The sequence below is a fragment of the Gordionus sp. m RMFG-2023 genome, chromosome 1, assembly GCF_954871325.1.
Source record: "Gordionus sp. m RMFG-2023 chromosome 1, tfGorSpeb1-WG-v2, whole genome shotgun sequence".
NCBI classification, from domain to species: domain Eukaryota; kingdom Metazoa; phylum Nematomorpha; class Gordioida; order Chordodea; family Parachordodidae; genus Gordionus; species Gordionus sp. m RMFG-2023.
In genome coordinates this window covers 32,015,976-32,038,613 of record NC_088775.1, presented here as the reverse complement: position 1 = coordinate 32,038,613, position 22,638 = coordinate 32,015,976, and the positions used below count along the sequence as shown (strand labels likewise).

General features: G+C 28.0%; 1 protein-coding gene across 3 annotated transcripts in view; it reads left to right on the top strand.

The window, feature by feature from the left end:
- Positions 1-937: 937 nt before the first annotated feature.
- The window catches only part of LOC135931210 (CREB-binding protein-like), a 30,665-nt gene continuing 8,964 nt past the window's right edge, over positions 938-22,638 (top strand). The window contains exons 1-22 of one of the 3 annotated variants that reach the window (XM_065468164.1): positions 938-1,312; positions 1,361-1,860; positions 1,947-2,063; positions 2,113-2,389; positions 2,557-2,667; positions 2,798-3,105; positions 5,283-5,506; positions 5,693-5,810; positions 13,024-13,279; positions 13,433-13,650; positions 13,854-14,108; positions 14,230-14,818; positions 15,050-15,168; positions 15,555-15,725; positions 15,864-16,021; positions 16,146-16,226; positions 16,314-16,370; positions 16,633-16,710; positions 16,817-16,884; positions 17,139-17,289; positions 18,087-18,233; positions 19,015-19,128. In XM_065468164.1, coding sequence (XP_065324236.1) covers positions 1,252-1,312; positions 1,361-1,860; positions 1,947-2,063; positions 2,113-2,389; positions 2,557-2,667; positions 2,798-3,105; positions 5,283-5,506; positions 5,693-5,810; positions 13,024-13,279; positions 13,433-13,650; positions 13,854-14,108; positions 14,230-14,818; positions 15,050-15,168; positions 15,555-15,725; positions 15,864-16,021; positions 16,146-16,226; positions 16,314-16,370; positions 16,633-16,710; positions 16,817-16,884; positions 17,139-17,289; positions 18,087-18,233; positions 19,015-19,128 — 4,178 coding nt within the window. In that variant the 5' untranslated portion in view covers positions 938-1,251. Of the gene's footprint in view, positions 1,313-1,360; positions 1,861-1,946; positions 2,064-2,103; positions 2,390-2,556; positions 2,668-2,797; positions 3,106-5,282; positions 5,507-5,692; positions 5,811-13,023; positions 13,280-13,432; positions 13,651-13,853; positions 14,109-14,229; positions 14,819-15,049; positions 15,169-15,554; positions 15,726-15,863; positions 16,022-16,145; positions 16,227-16,313; positions 16,371-16,632; positions 16,711-16,816; positions 16,885-17,138; positions 17,290-18,086; positions 18,234-19,014; positions 19,129-22,638 lie in introns of all 3 variants that reach the window. The other 2 variants (XM_065468163.1, XM_065468165.1) reach the window with 2 other exon arrangements.

Below are 22,638 nucleotides of genomic sequence, written 5' to 3'. Positions count from 1 at the left end.
ATATGTTAAACAAAAAGAGTCTTATTACATTTTAATAAATTTTGATCGGTATTTAGCAAATTTAAATGGTATTTAGAAAATTGCCATACTTTGACTTGGTAGTGACTATCATTAACCAAGCAGACCCTGCCGGCTAACCCAGCAGGCTGATCCATCCGTCCCAGCGAGCAGACCCATCGGATTAGATCATGAGGCCCATTGAATCGGGTCTGATCTATACCTAAATGGGTTGCGTTTTTTTTTGGCTCAAACCTTGCTGTGTTTTTGACTAAGTCGACCTGAGCCATCAATTAAACCACATTGTATTCTTAGTTAAGAAAGATTTCTTTCTTTCTTTCTTTCTTTCTTTCTTTCTTTCTTTCTTTCTTTCTTTCTTTCTTTCTTTCTTTCTTTCTTTCTTGAGAAGAGAATTATTTTACTTGTAAAATATTTTTGGCGTAAAAATTGTTTCTATTAATTTTACAAAATTTTTATATTATATATTAGTCTTTAAGTTATCAGATTAAACTATCGCTAATTGCAGACAAATAATCAATATTTCTATGTTATCGATAAAGGTCAAGCTTTTACACTGTTTTAAACAAATAATATAAATGAAATTGGTTATTTTAATATTGCATCTCTTTTTTTAAATATTTATTTTATATATACTCATTACAGGTTTTTAAATATTTGCAAAATACCTTTATACCTAAACATTTATTATTCTAATTTATAAATTCAGATTAATTAATATAATTCTAAAAGATTTTAAATTAAATATTATATTTGAGATAATTTAATTTTTATACACTAATCATGTGATTTATTTTTTACCAATAGCCTATATCGAATCGCTCTATCATCCCGTATGCTATCGGATTTTTCCGCAGTTGTAAAATAAAAAAAAGTAAAAATTTGAAATGGTCGCCATCTTGTTCGTAAAAGATTAAAATTATTTATATAGATTATATAAACTTTTTTTAAAATTATTTTCCCTTAGTAATATTCGATATTCTTTTGTTCTTACATGTTAAAAATATTTTGATTGCTTGGAAAAAAATGTTATAAAAATGATATGGTAAGATGAGTGCTAGTAATTCAAACGACTCGTGGCTATTCTCATGTTACATATTCCAAATCTCAAAAATTCTCCATAGATAAAAGTATTTTTCCAATGATTAAAAATCCTCCTTAAAATGAAAAAAATTCTACCATAGGGGAAAATACTGCACACTTGATATTCAAAAAGTGTCCCATATCAGTTTTACAATGGAAATGGATACTCTTGCTAATAAACGGAGAAGAGTTTCGTCCCCATATGAAAATCTTGGTTAGAAATTTATTTTTGCCAATATTTTATTTATATTTTATATATTAGATTGGAATATTCTGAACCATTTAGAGAATGATTTGCCAGATGAATTGATGAATTCATCTATTTCTACATCAAGTTATGGAGGGAATAGTCTTAAAATTGCTAATGGGCCAAATGCTAATATTGAATCAGATGCACAAAAAAATCCTCAATTAGCACAACTTTTAAACCAATCTCCATCAGCTTCATCTTTCCATAGCCCTCCTTTAACTTCAATACCAGATCCTCACGCTGTTCCAAATCCTTATAGTCGTCCTAATGTTAATTCTCACAAAAGTCCTTTGCATGCATCTTTACATAATTCCTTCTTTCCAGCTGCACCAAAAAAGAATTTTTCTACAATTAATAGAATGAATAGTAATATGGTTAACAACATTAATAATAATATGAACCAAAATCAATTAATATCAAATTGCCAAAATAATCCTTACACAATGTTAAATGTTGATCAAAATTTACAGAATAATCAATCCACAAATGATGTGTCTGGGATTAATATAAAGGTTTAAGAGAATTTGCATAAATTTACATGTGCTGTACCTATTTTTAAATTCATTTTTATATAAATTTGACTAATTTAAATTTATAGAGTTCATTTGCACTCACATCTATGATACCTAGTAGTGCAATATATCAACAAGTTCCTCCAAATATACAAATTGTTAACACCTCTCCAATATCACTTCAACTACAGCAAACACAAAAAGTAACTTATTTTACATAAAAATATTTATATCAAATAAAAGATTATGCAGCATATGGTGCAAAGCAATCTTACATTGAATCAGGGCAAAAATATAATGACATCTATGGTTTCGTCTGCACCATCTACTCAGCATGTTGCAGATCCTGAGAAAAGAAAATTGATTCAGCAACAACTTGTTTTGCTGCTACATGCACACAAATGTCAAAAAAGAGAACAGTTTGCACCAAATGGGGAGATAAAACCAGCATGTACACTCCCACACTGCAAAACCATGAAAAATGTATTAAATCATATGATGACCTGTACTGCTGGAAAAACTTGCACAGGTATAAATTTATGATATATAATTCTCTTAAATAATAATCAAGACATTTTGTTATATGCAGTTAAGCATTTTAACTTAAAATTATCTACAGATTTTATGTTATTTTCAAGAAGATGATCTTTATTCACTATTATTAATAACACATTAATTAAACTTACATTATCTTAGTTCCTCATTGTGCCTCCTCGCGACAGATAATACAACACTGGAAAAATTGTACAAGATTAGACTGCACTGTGTGTCTTCCCTTGAAAAGACCCTCTACTCAAACACTGAATGGTAAATATTTTTTTTATTCTTAATACAAATGCCTATAATTTATACAAACACTCCCCTCCCTAATATTTTGATCACTTATTGTATTTATGGTGGCTGTCAATTATTCCTAAATTATTTTCATTTTTTATAGCGACATCTCAAATACTAAACCAAACCTCAAACCTGATCCCCAATTCAGGGCAGATCAACAGCTCACAGGATTTACAATTCATCCCTTCCATCATTCAGACCTCTAATTTCTCTCAGCTGGGCATCACCAATATGATCCCTCTGAATGCCAACAAAACGTTATTCAGCAGCAATAATATGAGTAATATCATGAACAACTCTCTGAACCGAGGTATGCCACCTCCACCTTACCCACATAATTCTCAAGGACCCATTACCCTTCATACACAAACAGCCATGCAATCGAGCAACCTTATGCAAAATCCTCATGTAATATACATGCCTAAATATTGTTTATATTAATATATTATTTAATTTATAAAGTTAATACCTAAATATTTTTTTAAATGACATCTGATTCTAATAATGCCAATTATTTGATTTTTTAGAATGCCTTTTTTAAACATTTTGATAAATTAAAAGCATTTTTGATAATAAAATTAATCACTTTTATGTGGATGATGAATTTTAAACTTAAAAAATCTAATTTTACTGGAAATATATTCCAGCATGTATACCTAATATAATTTTGACAGTTTTACCATGAACATTTGAACTATTATTAATTTGTATAAAAAAACTGCAGAGATCAAATTAGACCTGGCTTGGTTTTGAATTTTTTCATTTCTATACCTGATCTCTATTATATTATTTTTAGCCTGGTCTGGGTTTATTTTTAAAATTTTACTCATTTTATGCCAATATTTGATTTCTAGTTTAAAGAGAAATTAGTAACAAATGAATATTATTATACAGAATAATACATGATCTTCTAACTAGCTAATAATATGATTTTAATATATACTTTAAAATATTTGGCCAGGGGCTCAGGTTGTAAAAATTTTTCTTAGGTCCTGCAGGTTTGCATATTATTTTTAATTGTCCCATTTTCTGGACTTGGTTGAACCTGCAGATTTTTGATTTATATAGATTTTTCATAAAATTTCAGAACAAAATTGTGTGATTAGTTTTATTTTATATTTCAAATTTTGATGTGAATAAAAAATATAATAAATAACAAATTAATATTCTGAATATAAAACTTTTAAACTATAATTTCTAACTGATCTTACATTTCTAAAAAAAATGTTTATTTAAAAAAATACTAATAACATTCAGATATTAATATATTAAAAATCACAGTTCATATTTGTTTAGAATTTAAATCTAATGTTTTCTGCTATTTAAGTTTCAATCTTTTCCAAGTATTGTGCAGAAATGCATAAAAAATAATATTGTTTAGTTATTAAAAAAAGGTTATAATTCATTAATATTAGGGTTGTGCCAATCCACATATTTTTCACCAATCCGATATTTCCGATATAGGTTCAAAACCGATCCGATACAGATCCGATATTTATTAATTTTTCACCACCTTCCTTTGAACCGAATGTTAATAAGAAATCATTATTTTATATGCAAAAAATCTAATTATACATTTAATTTAATTTTTTATTTCTACAATAATTAAAAAAGTTTACAGATATTGGTAGTATTAAATGAATTTTCATTATTCCTCCCTGTGAAATTAGAATTCAGCAGATAACACATTTTGCAAAATTATCTTTGTCTTTAGTAAAAGATTTCCATAATTCAGATACTATATTTAAAAAATTTTTTTTATTTAAAGTAGAAATAATAAAATTGGCGTTATTTAAAAAGATTTAAAATAAATAAAACTTTGGGTGTTCCTTTCTATTTTTATAAAAAAAACTTTTAAAATACTATAAATCTATTTAAAAAAATAAATAAAATTTAAGGGGTGTTGTGCATTTACATTGTTTGGAAAAAATTATTTAGAAAATATTATTACTGTAAAATAAATATACATAAAATAACAAAAAAAGTAAAGTAAAAAGATCGGATCGGGTTTTTTTACAGGTATCGACCCGATTCCATATTTTTTATAAAACGCTAAATATCGGTGCCGATCCGATATTTAATCGATATTTAATATCGGCACAAACCTAATTTATATTATGATGTTTTATTTATCATTTATAATAAATTTATATAATTGTATTGGTATCAATCCATTTCTGGTGTTTGGTTTATTTTGATATGCTCAGGCATTGAAATGTCAAAGTTAAGCTAATATCATGACACCTACAAATTAGAGATCTGCAAAGTTAGGCCCGGCCCGAGTCCTAATATTTTAAAAAAAATTTTGGGCCGGGTTGGGTCGAACCTTGGAAATTTTATGAAATATCTCTAAATTTATCAATAATTTATTGAAACTAAACGCTATATAACATATGTCTTTTATTTTAAGTAATTATAAAAATTAATTTCTATATTTAAATAAATTCGGGCCTGGCCGGGCCGGTATTTAAAATAAATTTTGGGTTTGGGCCTGGCCGGCAAAACTTTTTAAAAAATATTGGGTTCGGGCCTGGCTTGAAAAAAGGCCCTATGCAGATCACTACTACAAATATTTTATTTTACAGTTGGCCCATTCGACGTTCAACATATCAGGGTCGGGAATGACTTTTAACCAGCAAGACGCTGGATCGGCAGTCACCTTGCTGAACCCTGGATCACGTCTCTCCCTACCATCCACTGGCTCAGGCTCCAATTTTGCCCTCACTACCTCCGTTCAATCTGTCAAGGGCATCCAGCCTTGGCATTCTCTAGTCACAGAAGATTTGAGGCGTCATCTTGTTCTTAAGCTGTGAGTTCACATTATTGACCTCTTGATATTAAGACTGAAAAAGAGAGTAAAAATAAAATGATTTCAGAGTTTTTATTGGTAAGTTTCAATATTTTGTGTACAGAGTACAGATAGAAATGCATGCTTTTGTTATATTAAATTATTCAAAGCCTATATATTTAATTTGTTTATGAAAATATATTTAAGTGTGCAAGCCATATTTCCCACCCCAGACCCTACATCCCTACAGGATAGAAGGATGCAACACCTAGTTGCTTATGCTAAAAAAGTGGAAGGAGACATGTTTGAAAGTGCCACAAGCAGGGTAAATTTTATATTCTATAAGATCTGTTATATTAGAGATTTATTAGGTCATGAAGTTGTATCATAAAATGAAAATTTTAACCTGACATTTTACTTGTTATTTCCACTAACTTTAGTTTAATTATAAGGTAAGACAATTATTTATTTTTTAAAGAAAATTGTTCTTTTTTATGATGGTTATATTATTAAAAAATGGATTATTGGTTTGCCTTTATAATAAATATTAGAAATGTACCAGTGATAATGGGCTGGGCCTACATCTCCTTATATAGGTCCAGTAGGTTTTTACCCACTTTCTTATTTAAAATACAACATAAATAAAAGAATGTTTTATATAAATTTGAGAATTTTAATTTTTAAATGTATATTTATCTTATTGTTTTTTTAGAAATTATGATGGAAAAATCTTAAATTAAATGTACATTTTACATATAAGAGAGTAAATAATTTTTTAAAATAAGATTAGCTGTGTAGATAAATAAAAGTTTGGATCTGTCATGGTATAGATGAAAAAAATGAAACGAGTACACAGTGGCATAGCTACAGTTTTAGGATTTGGACCACACCCAAACCAAAAAATGCCGATGTCATGTTCAGAAGATTAACGCTTCAACAAAATGATATTTTTGATATAAAGCTTATTGAGTATAAATATTAATAGAGTTTGGAAATTCTGACAAATCTTTAATAGATTTACTGTTATATTAGGTATGTACCGATATTTTATATAGGATTGGATCTGGCCGATATTTCACCCATTTTAAAATATCGGTTATTGGCCAATATTATAAAATTTTCCAATCCAATCCAATAACAAAATGGAGTCTTTAACAAAAATAAATTTTTAAAAAATATTTGAAATCATGTATTTTTATAAATAAAATCGAAATCCATTTTTATCTATATTTTTTAGTAAATAATTAATTAATAAACATTCTGCCATATTGTTAATTTTTTGTGCATTCAGTTTATAAAAGTGTGCGATAATCTCTTCAGAATCTGTTTTTAATGAAGCTGGTGATATTGACAGTACCATCGCCACAGGCTGACCTCTGATTAATTTGAAATTTCGGTATTTCTAAAAAAAAATCTTAGATATATTAATGTTAATATTATTTTAAATATTTATTTGAAATTTCATAATATATTTGTTTATTACTTATTATGTATTTAGATTAATGTTATATAAAAGTGATTTAACAATAAAAATATTTTATATATTTTTAGAATTGCAATTAAATTGAGTATAAAATATAACTGATCATTATAATATATTTAAATAACATAAGTTATGGTATAGTTAAATTATAGATTTTATACTAATAAAAAGTGTATTAAAAATTAAAACTATTGGCATCTTTACAGAATACAAAACTAATATGATATTGGATCGGTAATTAGCCAATATCAATTTAATATCGGGAATATCAGATCGGATCGGCCTCCAAAAAGTGATATAGGTACTAATGTTGTTAAACGGCTGAGCCAAGCCAGTTTTGTCAAAAACTCAGCCAGTTTTTGAGCCAAATAGGTTCATGCTCAAGCCGGATTATTGAGTTGGCTGGTTAAGCCGTTGGCTCACTCAAGCCGATTATTGGGGCTAAATTTATCTATTTGAGATTAGTGTTAGTGTTGCTAAACAGCTGAGCCAAGCCAGCTTAGCCCTAAACTCAACCAGTTTTTGAGTCGAAAATTGACTTAGGTTCAAGCCGGCTCATTGAGCCATTTTAGTCGGCTGGTTTGAGTCGGCTCAAGCCAGCTAAGGAGTTGCCTCAAGCCGTCTTTTAAGCCAAAATTTATTTATTTGAGATTAGTGTTGTTAAACGGCCAAGCTGGCTTAGCCCCAAACTCATCTAGTTTTTGAGTCGAAAATTGACTCAAGCCGGCTCTTTGAGCAAATTAGTCGGCTGGCTCGAGTAGGCTCATGACTTGGCTCAAGCCTACTTTTGAACCATTTATTTGTTATGTTGTTAATGTTGTTAAACGTCTGAGCTAAGCCGGCTTAGCCCTAAATTCAGCTTGTTTTTGAGTCAAAAATTGACTGAGGCTCCCAAAAGGAAGATCCATAATTAAGATCTACGACACACATTGCATTGGTATCATACTATTGTTTTTTTCTACCTGCATTATGAAATTGCAGTCTATTGTATTCCTGCCAATAATAATTGGTTATTTGGACCAGAGACCTGCAGAGGTACCAGTACCATGTGAACGGCCTGGCCCGGATTTTTTTTAAAAATTTTTTGGCCTGGACCGGGTATTTAAAAAAAAATTTTTAGGCCTGGCAGGGTTTTTTTAAAAAAAAATTTCAAGATATTTTAAAAATTAAATACGGCCCAGGCCTGGTACCTAGGCCAGGCCTGCAGGTCTCTGATTTAGACAAAATTCATTCACAAGTTGCTTAATCATTTTGAGTATAACACCTACTTTAAAAATATTCATTTAAAAAAAAAGACTATGGATATTAAATAATCGGAACCAGCTATTTTAAAATATCTTTAAAAAAATTACATAAAAAAAGGATTGATTCATTTTTTATATTTTTTATTTATTAAATTTGTTTAATGTAATTTTTTAAATTATTATTTTATATTATTTATGCTTAATATACCCATGTTAATAATGGAAAAAAACACAAATTTAGAATTTGTAAATAAATTATTATTTATATCCTCATATATATTTTATAATAATATTTTATTTTTTTGTTTTTAAATTTATTTGTACATGTTATTTTATTTTATAGGTATATAAATTAAAATATAAATCATTTTTTTCTTTTAAGCTAAAGATATTTTGATAAATAATCTTTCATTAACTCAACATTTTATTTCTTTATTTTTTATTAAACATTTTTAAAGATGGTTTTTATTAATATTAAGTATTGTTTATGAATTTAATGTGGTTTTTTTAAAATATTAATATCAGATAGCTGCAGAGGTAATTTGCATGGCCCAAATTTTTAAAATAGAAAAATTTAGTACAGGCTTTTTTCAAAAAAAAAAATTAGGCCTGGCAAGGATTTTTTTAAAAATATTTAGACATAGTCCGTGCTTTATATACTCAGAGCCTACCTGTCCCGGACTTTTAAATGTTATTTTAGGAACCACTATCTTTCAATCATTTGATTTGTTATTGATATTTCTATCTTCAATATCAACAAAGATTTTACCTTAAAATATTTATATACATTTTGTTGAACATATTTTGATTTGATAAGAATTTTAAATCTTCTTTGTAAATAAATCATTTTTGAGGAATTCTTTTGAGAATTTTATTATAAATAAACAATCTTTTAGCTAAATCTCTTATAGTTTTTTTTTATCATCTTTGTAAAATTATCTATTTTTTTAGTATATTAAAAGATGTGGTTTTTATAAATATTTTTTTTAAAATTATCTTTTTTATGTTATTTTATATAATCTTTTTAATGAAAATATTTTAATGTGACAATTGTCATAATCGTTGTTTTTAAAATTTTAAATTTTTTTTGATGTAAATGGGTTAAAATAAGTATTGCTAAAATGTTTAAATAAAACTTCAGTGAAGATGTATCCTAGATAAGTGACAATTGTCATAATCGTTATTTTTATAGTTTATACAATTTTTTTGACGCAAATGGGTATAAATATAGGTTGTAAACATGTTAAATTAAGATTCAGTCAAGATGTACTATAGATAAGTGACAATTGTCATAATCGTTATTTTTAGGGGTGTACCGATACCACTTTTTGGAGGCCGATCCGATCCGATATTTCAGATATTAAATTGATATCGGCCGATAACCGATCCGATATCATATCTAATTTTGTATTCTGCAAAGATACCGGTTTTAATTTTTAATATACTTTTTATTAGTACAACATCTATAATTTTACTATAACATAACATATGTCATTTAAATATATTATAATGGTCAGTTATAGTTTATATTCAATTCAATTGCTATTATTTATATAATAAGTAATAACATTAATCTATTTACATAATTAGTAATAAAAAAATATATAATATTTAAAATTAATATATCGAAGATTTCTTTTTATATCAGAGATATGTCGGCGGTGATGGGGACTGTTAATATCACTAGCATCACTAAAAACAGATACTGAAGAGATTAATGAACACTTTTTTAAACAGAATGCGAAAAAAAATAACTATATTAACTAATTATTTCTATTAAAAAAATTAAACATAAATGTATTTCGATTTTATTTATATAAATAAATGGTTTTTTAGATATAATTTTTTTTAAATTTTGTTAAAAGCGCCATTTTATATCGGATCGGAAAATTTTATAATATTTGCCGATAACCGATATTTTAAAATGAGCGAAATATCGGCCCGATCCGATCCGATATAAAATATCGGTACATCCCTAGTTATTTTTAAAGTTTTTTGAATTTTTTTAACGCAAATGTGTAAAAATATATATTGTAAACATGTTAAATTAAAATTTCATGAAGATGTACCATGGAAAAGTGACGATTGTCATAATCGTTATTTTAAGTTTTTTGAATTTTTTTGATGCAAATGGGTAAAAATATAGATTGCGTACATGTTAAAATAAAACATCAGTGAAGATGTATACATAAATAGCAATTGTCATAATCGTTATTTTTATAGTTTTTTGATTTTTTTTCACCCAAATGGATTAAAATATATTGTAAGAATGTCAAATTTAAATTTCATGAAGATGTAGGAAAGTGACATTTATCATAATGGTTATTTTTGAAGTTTATTATATTTTTTGACGCTAATGGGTGTAAATATAGTTTGTTTATTATCACTTTCTTACATCTTCATGAAATTTAAATTTGACATTTTTACGATATATTTTAACCCATTTGGGTCAAATAAGTCAAAAAACTTTTAAGTTTTATTTTAACATGTACGCAATCTATATATTTGCCCATTTGCGTCAAATAAATTCAAAAATCTTAAAATTACGATTGACAATTTTCATGAAATTTTCATTTAATATCAAAAAAATTCACATAAACTTTAAAAATGATAATTGTCACTTTTATATGCTACATCTTCATAAAATTTTTAATTAATAAGTTTACAATATACCCATTTGCGTTTAAAAATTCAAAAATCTTTAAAAATAAGATTATGACAATTGTCACTTATCTATAGTACATCTTCATGAAATATTAATTTTACATGTATACAAACTATATTTATACCCATTTCCGTCAATAAACTTCAAGAATAACGATTATGACAATTGTCACTTATCTAGAGTACATCTTCACTGAAGTTTTATTTAAACATGTTAGTAATACTTATTTTAGCCCATTTACATCAAAAAAAATTTAAAAATTGCGATTATGACAATTGTCACTTATATATGTTACATCTTAATTGAAATTTTAATTTAACATGTTAAAAATACATAATTTTTGTCCATTAGTCAAAAAAAATCGAATATGTTTATAATATCGATCATGATATTTGCCAAATTTCCAAGGAACATCTTCATTGAATTTATAATTTAACATCAATATAAATATTATTTTACCCTTTTATGTCAAAAAGTTTCAAAAATGTCTAAAAATAACGAATATGACAATTGTCCATTAAAATATTTTCCTTAAAAAGATCATAAAAAATAACATAAAAAAGTTTGATATAAATAATTTTAAAAAAGTTATTTAGAAAAAACTAATTCTTTTTAATATGTAAAAATATATATAATTTTACAAAGATGATAAAAAAAAACTATAAAAGATTTCATCTAAAAGATTGTTTATTTATAATAAAATTCTCAAAAAATTTCTTCAAATACAAAGAAAATTTAAAATTCTAAATGTTCAAAAATCAAAGATATTTTTGCTTAAAATTTTGGGCATGAAATTTCTAATAAATTGTAACAAAAATAATATTACAATAGCAGCATATCATTTTTTTTATTAAAAAAACATCAAATACATAAATCTATTTTCATAATATAATATAATATTATAAATTATTATGTTTAAAAAAACATCAAATACATAAATCTATTTTCATAATATAATATAATATAAATTATTATGTTTAAAAAAAAATTTAAAAACATAAAAAATATTTATTATATTCTTTTAAAATATTTAAATAAATAAATTTTGGCTCAAAATTAGACTCAGACTAACTTCTGAGCCAGTTTGAGCCTAAACCAATTTTTCGACTCAGATTTCAAGGTCGGAGCCGTAAAAACTCGGCTTTTTAACAACACTAATCGGTACACCCCTAATTTATATTATAGTTATATGCCTTTATGGATTATCACTTCTATCGAATATCAGAATTCATCAATAATTTAACCCAATAATTTTTTTGCCAGCCTGACTCAAACTAATTTTTTTCAGATGTTACCCTGCCTGTCCCGGGCATTGCAGACCTATATACACTACCTATGGAACACGTAAATATATATGGTGAATTCATGACTATTGACCCCTTCAAATTTTAACGAGAGTTAGATTATATTATAACTAAGAAAAAATCAAATTTAGCCTACAACTTCAAGATGGGACATTTTGGTTAAAATGCACCCCCTTAAATATCTTTTGATATCATTTAAATTTCTTAATATAGCTTAATCGTTAGGCCTTAAAGTTATATAATGATAAATATTGTTAAAATTTTTTTAATGTAAAAAGAGATTTCGCATATATATTAATTAATTCTATACCTATAAATAAAAAATGTCGATTTGATTTTATGATCATTTCCTCTTTTCTCTTTACGGTTTTTGACATTTCTTTAACGATATTTAAATTTATATTACCTTATAATTTTCATGTTACTCAGGAAATATTTTGAAGAGATGCCAGTGCATGTATGATAGATATTCTTCCTTCCGCTACTTCAGAGAATATTTTATTCTGAAAACATTATTTTAGATGAGTGTTATTTTTGGTCTAACATGAGGGTAGGTGTTTTAAAAAAATATATATTTTTTAGCTAAGTATGCCAAACCTATTTTTTTCATTTTCATTAGTGGAACAATATATATGCCATTTTTAATGCTTAATAATTTAAAAGTATATCTTTTGGTAAATAAAAAAAAATTACTAAATTTATTTACATTTTTATTTTGGTAGTATGAGAGAGGTGAACTATAATTGAATCAAAAGAGCCAAAACCTTTGCCAAAAATATTAATGGTTATAAATAAACTATTAATAATTAAAAAACAATTGCATTTTTTTTCTTATCTTGCAGGAAGAGTATTATCATTTGCTGGCAGAAAAGATCTACAAGATCCAGAAAGAATTAGAAGAAAAGCGGCACGAGAGGCAAAGACTCAAGGAATCCCTCATGCAACAGAAAAGCTTGCAAAAACAATATTCCACAGTCTCCGGCTTTCAACAAAATCTTATCAACAAACCTTCGCAATTAAATGTCACTTCCATGCTCCAGGACAACATCAGTGGTCAGGACAACGAGATCTCCTTATCCAAACTCCCATCTTTACCTTGTAATATATATACGATTTCAAAATGTTATGAGCAAACACATTAAATAATAAGAAAGAAAAAGAATAAATTAGTATTTTATTTACCATTTAATGAGAATCTCTATCCAACCCCACCCATTGTTATTCAAATTTTTCTTTAATATAATTTTACAGCCGACTCCTCAGGAATCTCATCAACTGACCTCATTGCTCAATTAAGGTGTAAGAAACCTCCCCCCAACTTAACCATCCCCAAACAATTTCAGGGCCTTCCTTCGGCTCTTTCCTCCCTGCCCACTGGTCAATACCACAATAACAATTCCATGATGAGCTGTAGTCAGCCACCTGAAATGATGCAGCAACAACATGGCAATAACATCAACATGGGCAAAGTTTGGAATAATTTATTTATAATATGCCTAATAAAATTTTTTTTAAAATGAAATTGGACAAAATTTGTTAGGCATTTAGGATTATCAAAAGTTGTCAACTGAATTAATTCTTATACAAATTCTACCAGAGATTCATTTAGACCCACAATCAAATTCAATAATACATAAACGTTTTAATTTGTTTACTCAAATTTCTCCAACAGACTAGTCCCTCTATGTCCCTATTGCAACACCATCTGTCCATGTCACACCATCACACTACTTCTCTCTACTTTAACAACCCGCCCCTCAATTTGTATTCGAATTCACAAATTAAAGACAACTCGTCCCTTTCTGGTTATGGGACTGAAATCAAGATGGAAAATAAAAGCTTTTTTCAATCCAACCAGTCCTCTACTAACTCCCTGTTCACCTCAACAAATCCACCCTTTTTCCAAATAAAGACCGAAATCAAAGAGGTAATTATAAGTAAATATATGACTTGCTTTTTTTGAATTATAAAAATAGGTCTCAAATTCTCAATTAAACTTTTCATGCAAATATAGCATTCTGACAAATTTTTAATAAATTATATTAAAGCCTTCGGAAACGGACTCAATGTTCTCCCGTCAGCCAGGCTCCTTAGTCTCATCCATTAAATCAGAAAACCCTCAACCACTCCCCCTCTTGCCTCCCGCTTGCTGCAAGAGTCCTAAGCTTTCGGCTATGCTCAATGGCAGCTTCTTTCGAACGCCTCAACCACTACCACCTGGCTCCACCCCTGCGAGTTATGCTGCTCGCAAGGACAAAAGACTCGACCGATGTTTTGATGAGGTCAAGGAGGAGATCAACCGCGACGACCAAGATGATAATGACGAAGATGACAAGGTGGGCAAGGTTATTGAAAGTGTAGCAGCAGGAGTCGCCACAACTCCCTTGCCCCACGCTCCGATTGCCCCATCTTCATTTGAGGCACCATTGATTGATAACTCAAATATAATATCAGTGGCAGACACCACTGTCGAGCCCGCTTCGCCACTAATGTCTAAGCAGACGTCTGCCTCAATCCTCACCCCCATCCCTTCATCGGTCCTAACACCAGCCTCCTTAGGGGGTAGGTCTGTCAAATCTCAGATTACCCCCAATGTCTCCAGTGCAACAACACTTAAACAGCCTTGCAATCGAAAAAGTAAAATTTTTTTATGACAATATTTACCCTATCGCAATAATTTTTCCATTTGCATAATGTAAATGATTCCTTGTTATTTAATATAAAATCCCTTAAAATGTTAGAGATGTGCCCGATCTGAAATCTGGTTCATTGAATAATTTTAGGATCCGGTAATTGGCACAAAATTTTAAACTGATCACTATGAATTACTTCAAAAAAATTATATATAATTTTTATCTTAATTACCAGTCTTTCCACCAGAAGAATTACGACAATCATTGATGCCAACTCTCGAAAAATTATATAGACAAGATCCTGAATCTATCCCTTTCCGTCAACCAGTTGATCCCACCATGCTCCAAATACCAGTTAGTTAATTATTTTTAAAAATGATATATAAAAATAAAGGTTAAGTCGCAACTCGTTTTAAGCAGCTATTAAAGTTTCTAAGATAATTAGAACCCGAAATTTTTTTCGAGGAAGCAAGGAACTTGTATGGTAAGCATTTTGCTTGCCAATTATTTACCATTACAAGTCTTAAAGTTGTCATTCAATTTCATTATTCTCGGTGTGACATTCTCTTTCATACGATATTAGGATTTTATATTGAGGTTATTTTGAATTTCATGGTAATATTCTACGAATATCATGACTGAATCCCTGATTATCAGTTTAATATTAGGGTCATAATAACATTATACTCTCAGGTCTTAATAATATCTTTTTTTTATCGATATCCCCTCTGCAAAAATAGGATTATTTTCAAATCATAAAAACGCCCATGGACTTGTCCACCATCAAGAAGAAGCTTGATACAGGCCAATACCGGGACCCCTGGCAATACATCGAAGATATTTACCTCATGTTTAACAACGCCTACCTTTACAACCGTAAAACGTCCCGCGTTTACAAATATTGTACCAGGGTAAACATATTTAAGCAATTTTTCAGTATAATTTATAAATTCTTTATGATCCTTACTCTCAAGGTGTTATAACTGAAACCAATCCTTATGTTTACTCCTGCCTAATTGAATATATTTTTGTTAAAATAATTTTAATAGCTACAAGAAGTCTTTGAAGCTGACATTGACCCTATCATGAAATTGCTCGGTTTTTGTTGTGGCCACAAATTCGTATTTCAACCCCAAGTGCTCTGCTGTTATGGCAATAAGTTGTGCACTATAGCTAGGGACATGGCCTACATGAGCTACAAAAACAAGTAAATTAATTTTTATTTCAATTTCAAATATCGACCAATAAAGTGATAAGTGTAAGGAAGGGATATATTGAATACATGCTAAAATACCAATTATATCCAAATACCTTATCTTTCTTGATACTAGGTACGTTTATTGCGAAAAATGCTTCTCTGAAATTCAAGGAGACACCGTAACCCTGGGTGACGACCCCACTCAACCTCAAACGTATTTATTCATCTATATATTCATTTTGGCGTTAAATTTTATATTTCCTATATCACACTCTTACATACTATATTTCGTATTTTATAGCACTATCAAGAAAGAAGAGTTTGTTAAAGAAAAGAACGATAAGCTGGAAACTGAACAGTATGTATCCTTTTTTTAAAAAATATTACGTCGCTTGAATCATAGGGTAACTTGACTAGCATTCCTAAAAATGTTTTACTACCATTGAAAGGGGAAATATAACAACATTAAGGGATCATTTCATTAGTGGGTTGGCATGGTATTGGCTAAAATTTTAATTGAGAGACAGCCATTCATTTCATCGATATTCAAGTGACTAACTATGTATGCCTTGAAAGGCGATAAAAACTATACACTTTTTTTCTTCCATTTGCCATTATAGGATGATCGAATGTGCAGAATGTGGAAGATTGATTCATCAAATTTGTGCCGTTTTCATGGAACAAATTTGGTCAAATGGGTGAGTTAGAAAATTTTTTGTGATGAATTTTATAAAGTATTTTTATTTTTCATAAATCGATTTCATGATTTAATTGCATATAACGATATATTAAATATTACACTAGGTTCACTTGCGACACCTGTCACAAATTAAAATCATCCCGGAGGAAAGAACACAAATTTATCTCCAAACGTGAGAATTTAATTTATTATTTAAAATTTACCAATTTCTCAATTTATTATGCTAGCATGCAAAATTTAATCTTCGCATTATTTCTATATTTAATCAAAACATAGCAAATAAAATTTCTGTTGTATCCACTGAGATTCTTCTTTAAATTGTATATATAGCAACCATTTGTTTAACTCTCAAAATTGCTTCTTTGTAAACGTCCACTAATAATTTTTAAATTGATTTTCTTTGATAACAATCTTATAACTGACAAGGCTTACCGAAATCTCGCCTGGGCACCTACCTAGAAAACAGAGTCAACACTTTCCTCAAGAAGAAGGAAGCCCCAGGTGCTGGGGAGGTCACCATTCGTGTTTTGTCGAGTTCGGAGAAGGTGACAGAAGTCAAATCCCTTATGAGGGAACGGTTAGTAGTCAATCATTATTAATAATTTTATAAATAAGAAAAGTAAATTATATGGATATAATATTTTTCTTTTAAAAAAATAATGAATGATAATTATAATTTAAATGTTATAAGATAATACTTGAACGCTTTTTAAAATCAATTTACAACCTTAACCGAAATCGGAACCTGGAACCCTCTTTTAAAATTTATAAGCACCAGAACCCATTTTAAAATTTTCAAGAACCAGTTCTGGAATCGGTTTTAAAAAATTGCAATTAATTTAAATATAATATAGTTTAGAATTTTAGAGAATTTATTTACTATTTAAATATTTTGAATATATTTATAACTTTCATAGACCAGAAACGTAGAAACGAGAGGTCTGTAATGGGTGGATTTTAACCCAAAAACCTGCGCCCACCCGGGTTTTTTTTAAAATTTGCCTTCATCTAAAAATTAAACTTATAGAATATGGAATATTATGAAATAAAAAAAAATCCAAAATAAATATAGCCCTTTCTGTCCATAAATTATTTTAAATTTACATAGCCTCTCACTTGCCCTTAAAAATAATTTTTAACCGCCTACCAGTGTCCCATATTGATTTTTAACCCGTCTATTGCAGACCTCTAATCGGAACTGGTCGATTATAAGAACCAGAATCACAACCCACTTTTAAAAATGCTAAAAACCAGAACAACCTTTTAAAAAACATTCGAAACTGGAACTAAGTATTAAACTCTGATCATAAATACTTTTAGAAAATACTAACGAAACTAACTATCTTGTATTACATGATCCATTCTAATTAAAAGATATTCAGATACTGGGAGATTCCCCAGCAGCTTCCCCTATAAATCAAAAGCCTTGTTCGCATTTGAGGAGATAGATGGAGTCGACATTTGCTTTTTCGGTATGCACGTTCAAGAGTATGGGTCGGACGCACCAGCTCCTAACACTAGGTTTTATAAAATTACCATTTTATATGAAACAGTAAGGAAATGAAGGAAAGTAAATTAATTTATAATAAGACATTTTATAATAGGCCTATGTTATTTAACCCTTCAATACTCTAGTGGGGTATATGAAACCCCAGGCATGCTAGAAATGATATTACATAAAAACGGTTAAATATTATGATCTGATTCTTCAGTAGCTTCATCAAATATATCTTAGAATCTATATTCTAAATTTCATATATTTCGGTTGAGTAGTTTTTAAGATATAAGCATTTTGTGACTGATTGGGGTTTGTGAGACCCCACCAGAGTAAATTTGTATGTTCTATATTTTTTTTATATTTGCATGTATTAGTGTAATTTTTTTTTATATTGAAGAATAAAGATCCATATTATGAATTATCATGATTATATGATGGATAAGTTATTTTTTTTAATTTTATATTTGAAATTTTAAAAAAGTAAACTTTTTTAAAAAATTTTTGGCAAAAATTATAATTATCATCATCTTTAATCTAGGCTTAAGAAATAAAAATATTTAAATATTTTATCAAGCTTAAGGTTAGATCTATCTTATATTTAAATATCAAATGAAAATAATGAATATTACTGGAGATATATACATTTGAAATTGGGGTCTATTAAACCCCACCCGAGTACTAACGTCATTTTTTTCACCGGAGTATTGAAGGGTTAAATAATCTAAAATTAGTTATATAATTTTAAAAATTAGCGATAAAATTTTCCATGCTACTTTTATTAAAAATAATTATACTTATTATTAGACGCATTTACATCTCCTACCTGGACAGTGTCTACTTCTTTAGACCCAGCAGTTTTCGAACGGCAGTGTATCACGAAATATTGATTGGATATTTGGATTATTGCAAAAAATTAGGGTAACATTGAATTAATATATTTATGTATTTTACTTCATAAAAGCTGTACATTCATCATTAATTACTAACTTGAAAAGTTATCTAAAACTGGTAAGCTGAAATTTGGCCCCAAATTTTTTTTAAAATTTATTAAAGAACCTATTTTTAATGGCATGCATGTCATCCTTCTGATGAAAACGGACCATCTTATAATCAGTGGTAAAAGAGGACCACAGTCATTATAAAACCTATCCAAAGATTTGTTGAATACTTTCTAAATTGGACAAAAATGTTATTCATCATGCTATCAGAGTGATTAGTTAAAGAAACTTTGAAAATATCAAAATCTAAGCTATCATCTATTAATTGCAGCATTTACAAATTCTAATCCAAAATTATTACTCGAAACTATATCTTGTTAAATCGGTGAATTTTTATTGTTTATTCGAGAAAAGAAATTAAAGAAACTCAAGATTTATACAAATTTTTTATAAATCATTTTAGATAAGGTCATTAATCTAATATTTTTCCAGATCTTTTAAGTATAGATATTGAAAAGCCTTCTATGACTACAGCCGAAGGAGAGAACGATATTCTGGTTTATTTTGCAAAGATTATCTAACCGGGTTATTAAAAGGAAACTTTAGATCTCATTCCATCGTTAGTCCCTAAAGCATTGAAAAGTGTATATGTTATCAGACGAAGATAAAGAAAATATCTAAGTGAGTTGTGACAATCGGTTTTACAATCTTGTTGGATTGAAACATCTCTCTACCTGAGGGCTCATTTAAAATATAGGATGCTAAATCAGAGCTAACAAAACAAATTAGAAAATTGGATTAGTATAAAAAGACCAGTTTGATATAATAAAACACAAATATAGATTACTTATCTAATTTTCTGAGCCGTGAATTTTAATCAGAAAGAACAATTATTTGCCTTTATTTTTTAGATAAGGATCTCGATTCTTTTAGCGTTGACCAATAACACATATATCCCAATCATACACTAAACAAAACGACTCTTTATTTTTCCAAAAAAATTAATAAAATATCAAAAGTTCGAAATTAGGTTTTTAATAATTAATTCATAAATGATATATAGAAAAAATTTGAGGTTTATCATATATGTGGGAGTTAATCAATACAATTTTTTATTATGAAAATAAAAAAAAACAATTTCGATTTACCTAAAAAATATCACTATTTGCACAAACTCAATTATCAGCAAGGATAGGGTAGTATAAGAAATTGAATTCCTATTAGAGACCTGTAAAACACAGCCCGGCCCAAATCTATTTTTTATTTTTTAAATATATCATTACATTTAAATTAATAATTTTTAAAGATGAAAAAAAATTTCATTTTCATCACAAATTATAAATTTATTATTTAAACATGCATGATGTTTAATCTTTATTTTTTGTCCATATTTAATTTCAATATGTATTAAATTAAAATAAAATCTTACTTCGTTTACCCCCTTTTATTGTATATATAAAAATAATAATAATACTCGTCGTTTCACTGTAATCGGAAATTATGAGTAGGAGAAATTTGTTTATAAAAAATTATAAATATACATATTGTTAAAAGATAAGTAAAAGATATATATATTTTTTATTTATTAATTTTTAATTATATATTATTAAAAAAGAAATCCTATTCCTATCATTTGGATTGGATATTGGTGAAAATATTTTGGTAAAAATTTTAACAATTCTTTAATTTTATCAGAGTTGTTAAACTACCTACATTTAAAAGTAGTACTACCACTATTGCGGAAGAAATTAATATAAATTAAAACGCCAACGGATTTTCTTCAGCAAGCGCCTGAAGATTGAACAGAGTTGGCTTGTGTTTAGCCATTACCCAATTATATCAATTACACAAACTTTTTCAAAAGTGTAAATTGAAGATTATATATTTTGACTTCAGAATAGGCAGTAGAAAAAGACCCTTGTTTATAACCACCCCCCCCCCCCCTAAATAAAAACGAACCAAAAGTGTTCTAAATATCTCATTCAAGCTCAATATTGCTTAATTTAGAAACAAATCTTATCAAATGTATTTGTCTAACATACATTTTTAAAATTAGAAAAAAAATCAATACTTATTTAAAAAATAGCGATAAAATTTAACAAATCCGGCCAGAAAGTTCTAATCTAATTCTGAACTAGGATGATATAGCTGATAATAATCGCTCGGATAACTCATTTTAATTTTATTTTTTTGGTATTTCTCAGCCCTAAGTGGTCCCTGGTCCCGATAATTTTTTTTACCATAAGATTAATTGCTGTTTCTATATTTTTGGCAAATATTTTTTTATTTGACCCTGGGTCTCAACTTCAGGGGGTTCATGGCCTGAGCACAAAATTGGGTCTTAAATTTTACAAACCAAGCAAATTAACAACACTAACTCCAACTATTTATCTTATTTAAGATACAATATGGACGATTGACCATAATATAACTTTTCTGTTGACCATTGCCAACAAAATCAATTGGTTCTGATCCATAAATATTAGAGGTCATGCATACTGTATTATCAAACCATTTAGTGATGTAGATATCATTGTCTGACATTACATCAATTGCACTGTGCCACTGCTTACTCAAAGATAGGTCAGTTAAGACTCTTCTGTAAGAAGCCGATGATTTAACAAGCCAGATCCTGACGTTTCTTAAGGCATTCTATTGTTAATTAGTAAAATATCTATCGAAAAATATGGAAGTTTTAAGTGGAGGCTTATCGCGTAATTCATAAAATTATTTTATCACCAACATCGATTTTTCAGGAATTAGGTATAGAATAGATTCAGTAAAACTTCCCTTTCCTACATCATAAAATCTAAAAGTTACCTTTCTCTTGTCGTATTTAAAAATTCGAATATTAGTTTTATGCCTTACAGTTTAATAAATTAGTTCCCTAAAATATTTGTTAAAATAATCTAATGACAAGTGTTGGAATATACTTAACATTATTGCGCTCTGACATATCTATGAATCTAGAAATTAAATATAATCAATCAATCTTATAATAAAAATTAACTATGTAGTATGTCTCCAAACCTTTTGCCGAAAAAATGACAAAGGAAAATTATTTTTATTATTGGATTTAAATCTCTTGCTGAAAATTTACTTATGTCGCTAATATTAAAATGTATACATAAAAACCTAGAATCATATTGGATACTTTAATTAAAATTGATTTAAATTTTTTTAAAAATAAATAAATTTTGAATAGAGTTTATAACCAGAGCATAATTTATTAACTATTTAAGAAAAAAATTTAAATAATTGTTTATTAAAACTTATTTTTTTACCTTTTGAAGATCTTGACTTGCCATATGATTTTTCGAAATTACAATAAATTTTTATAAAAAACGCGCTTTTTGGAGGTATTATTTATAAAATACGATATATAGAAAAATTCATATATTTTTATGATACACTGGTTTTTATTTTAATATACAATTATTCTTTAAAATATCTTTAAATTATTAAAGTATCATAGGTGATACGCCAGGAG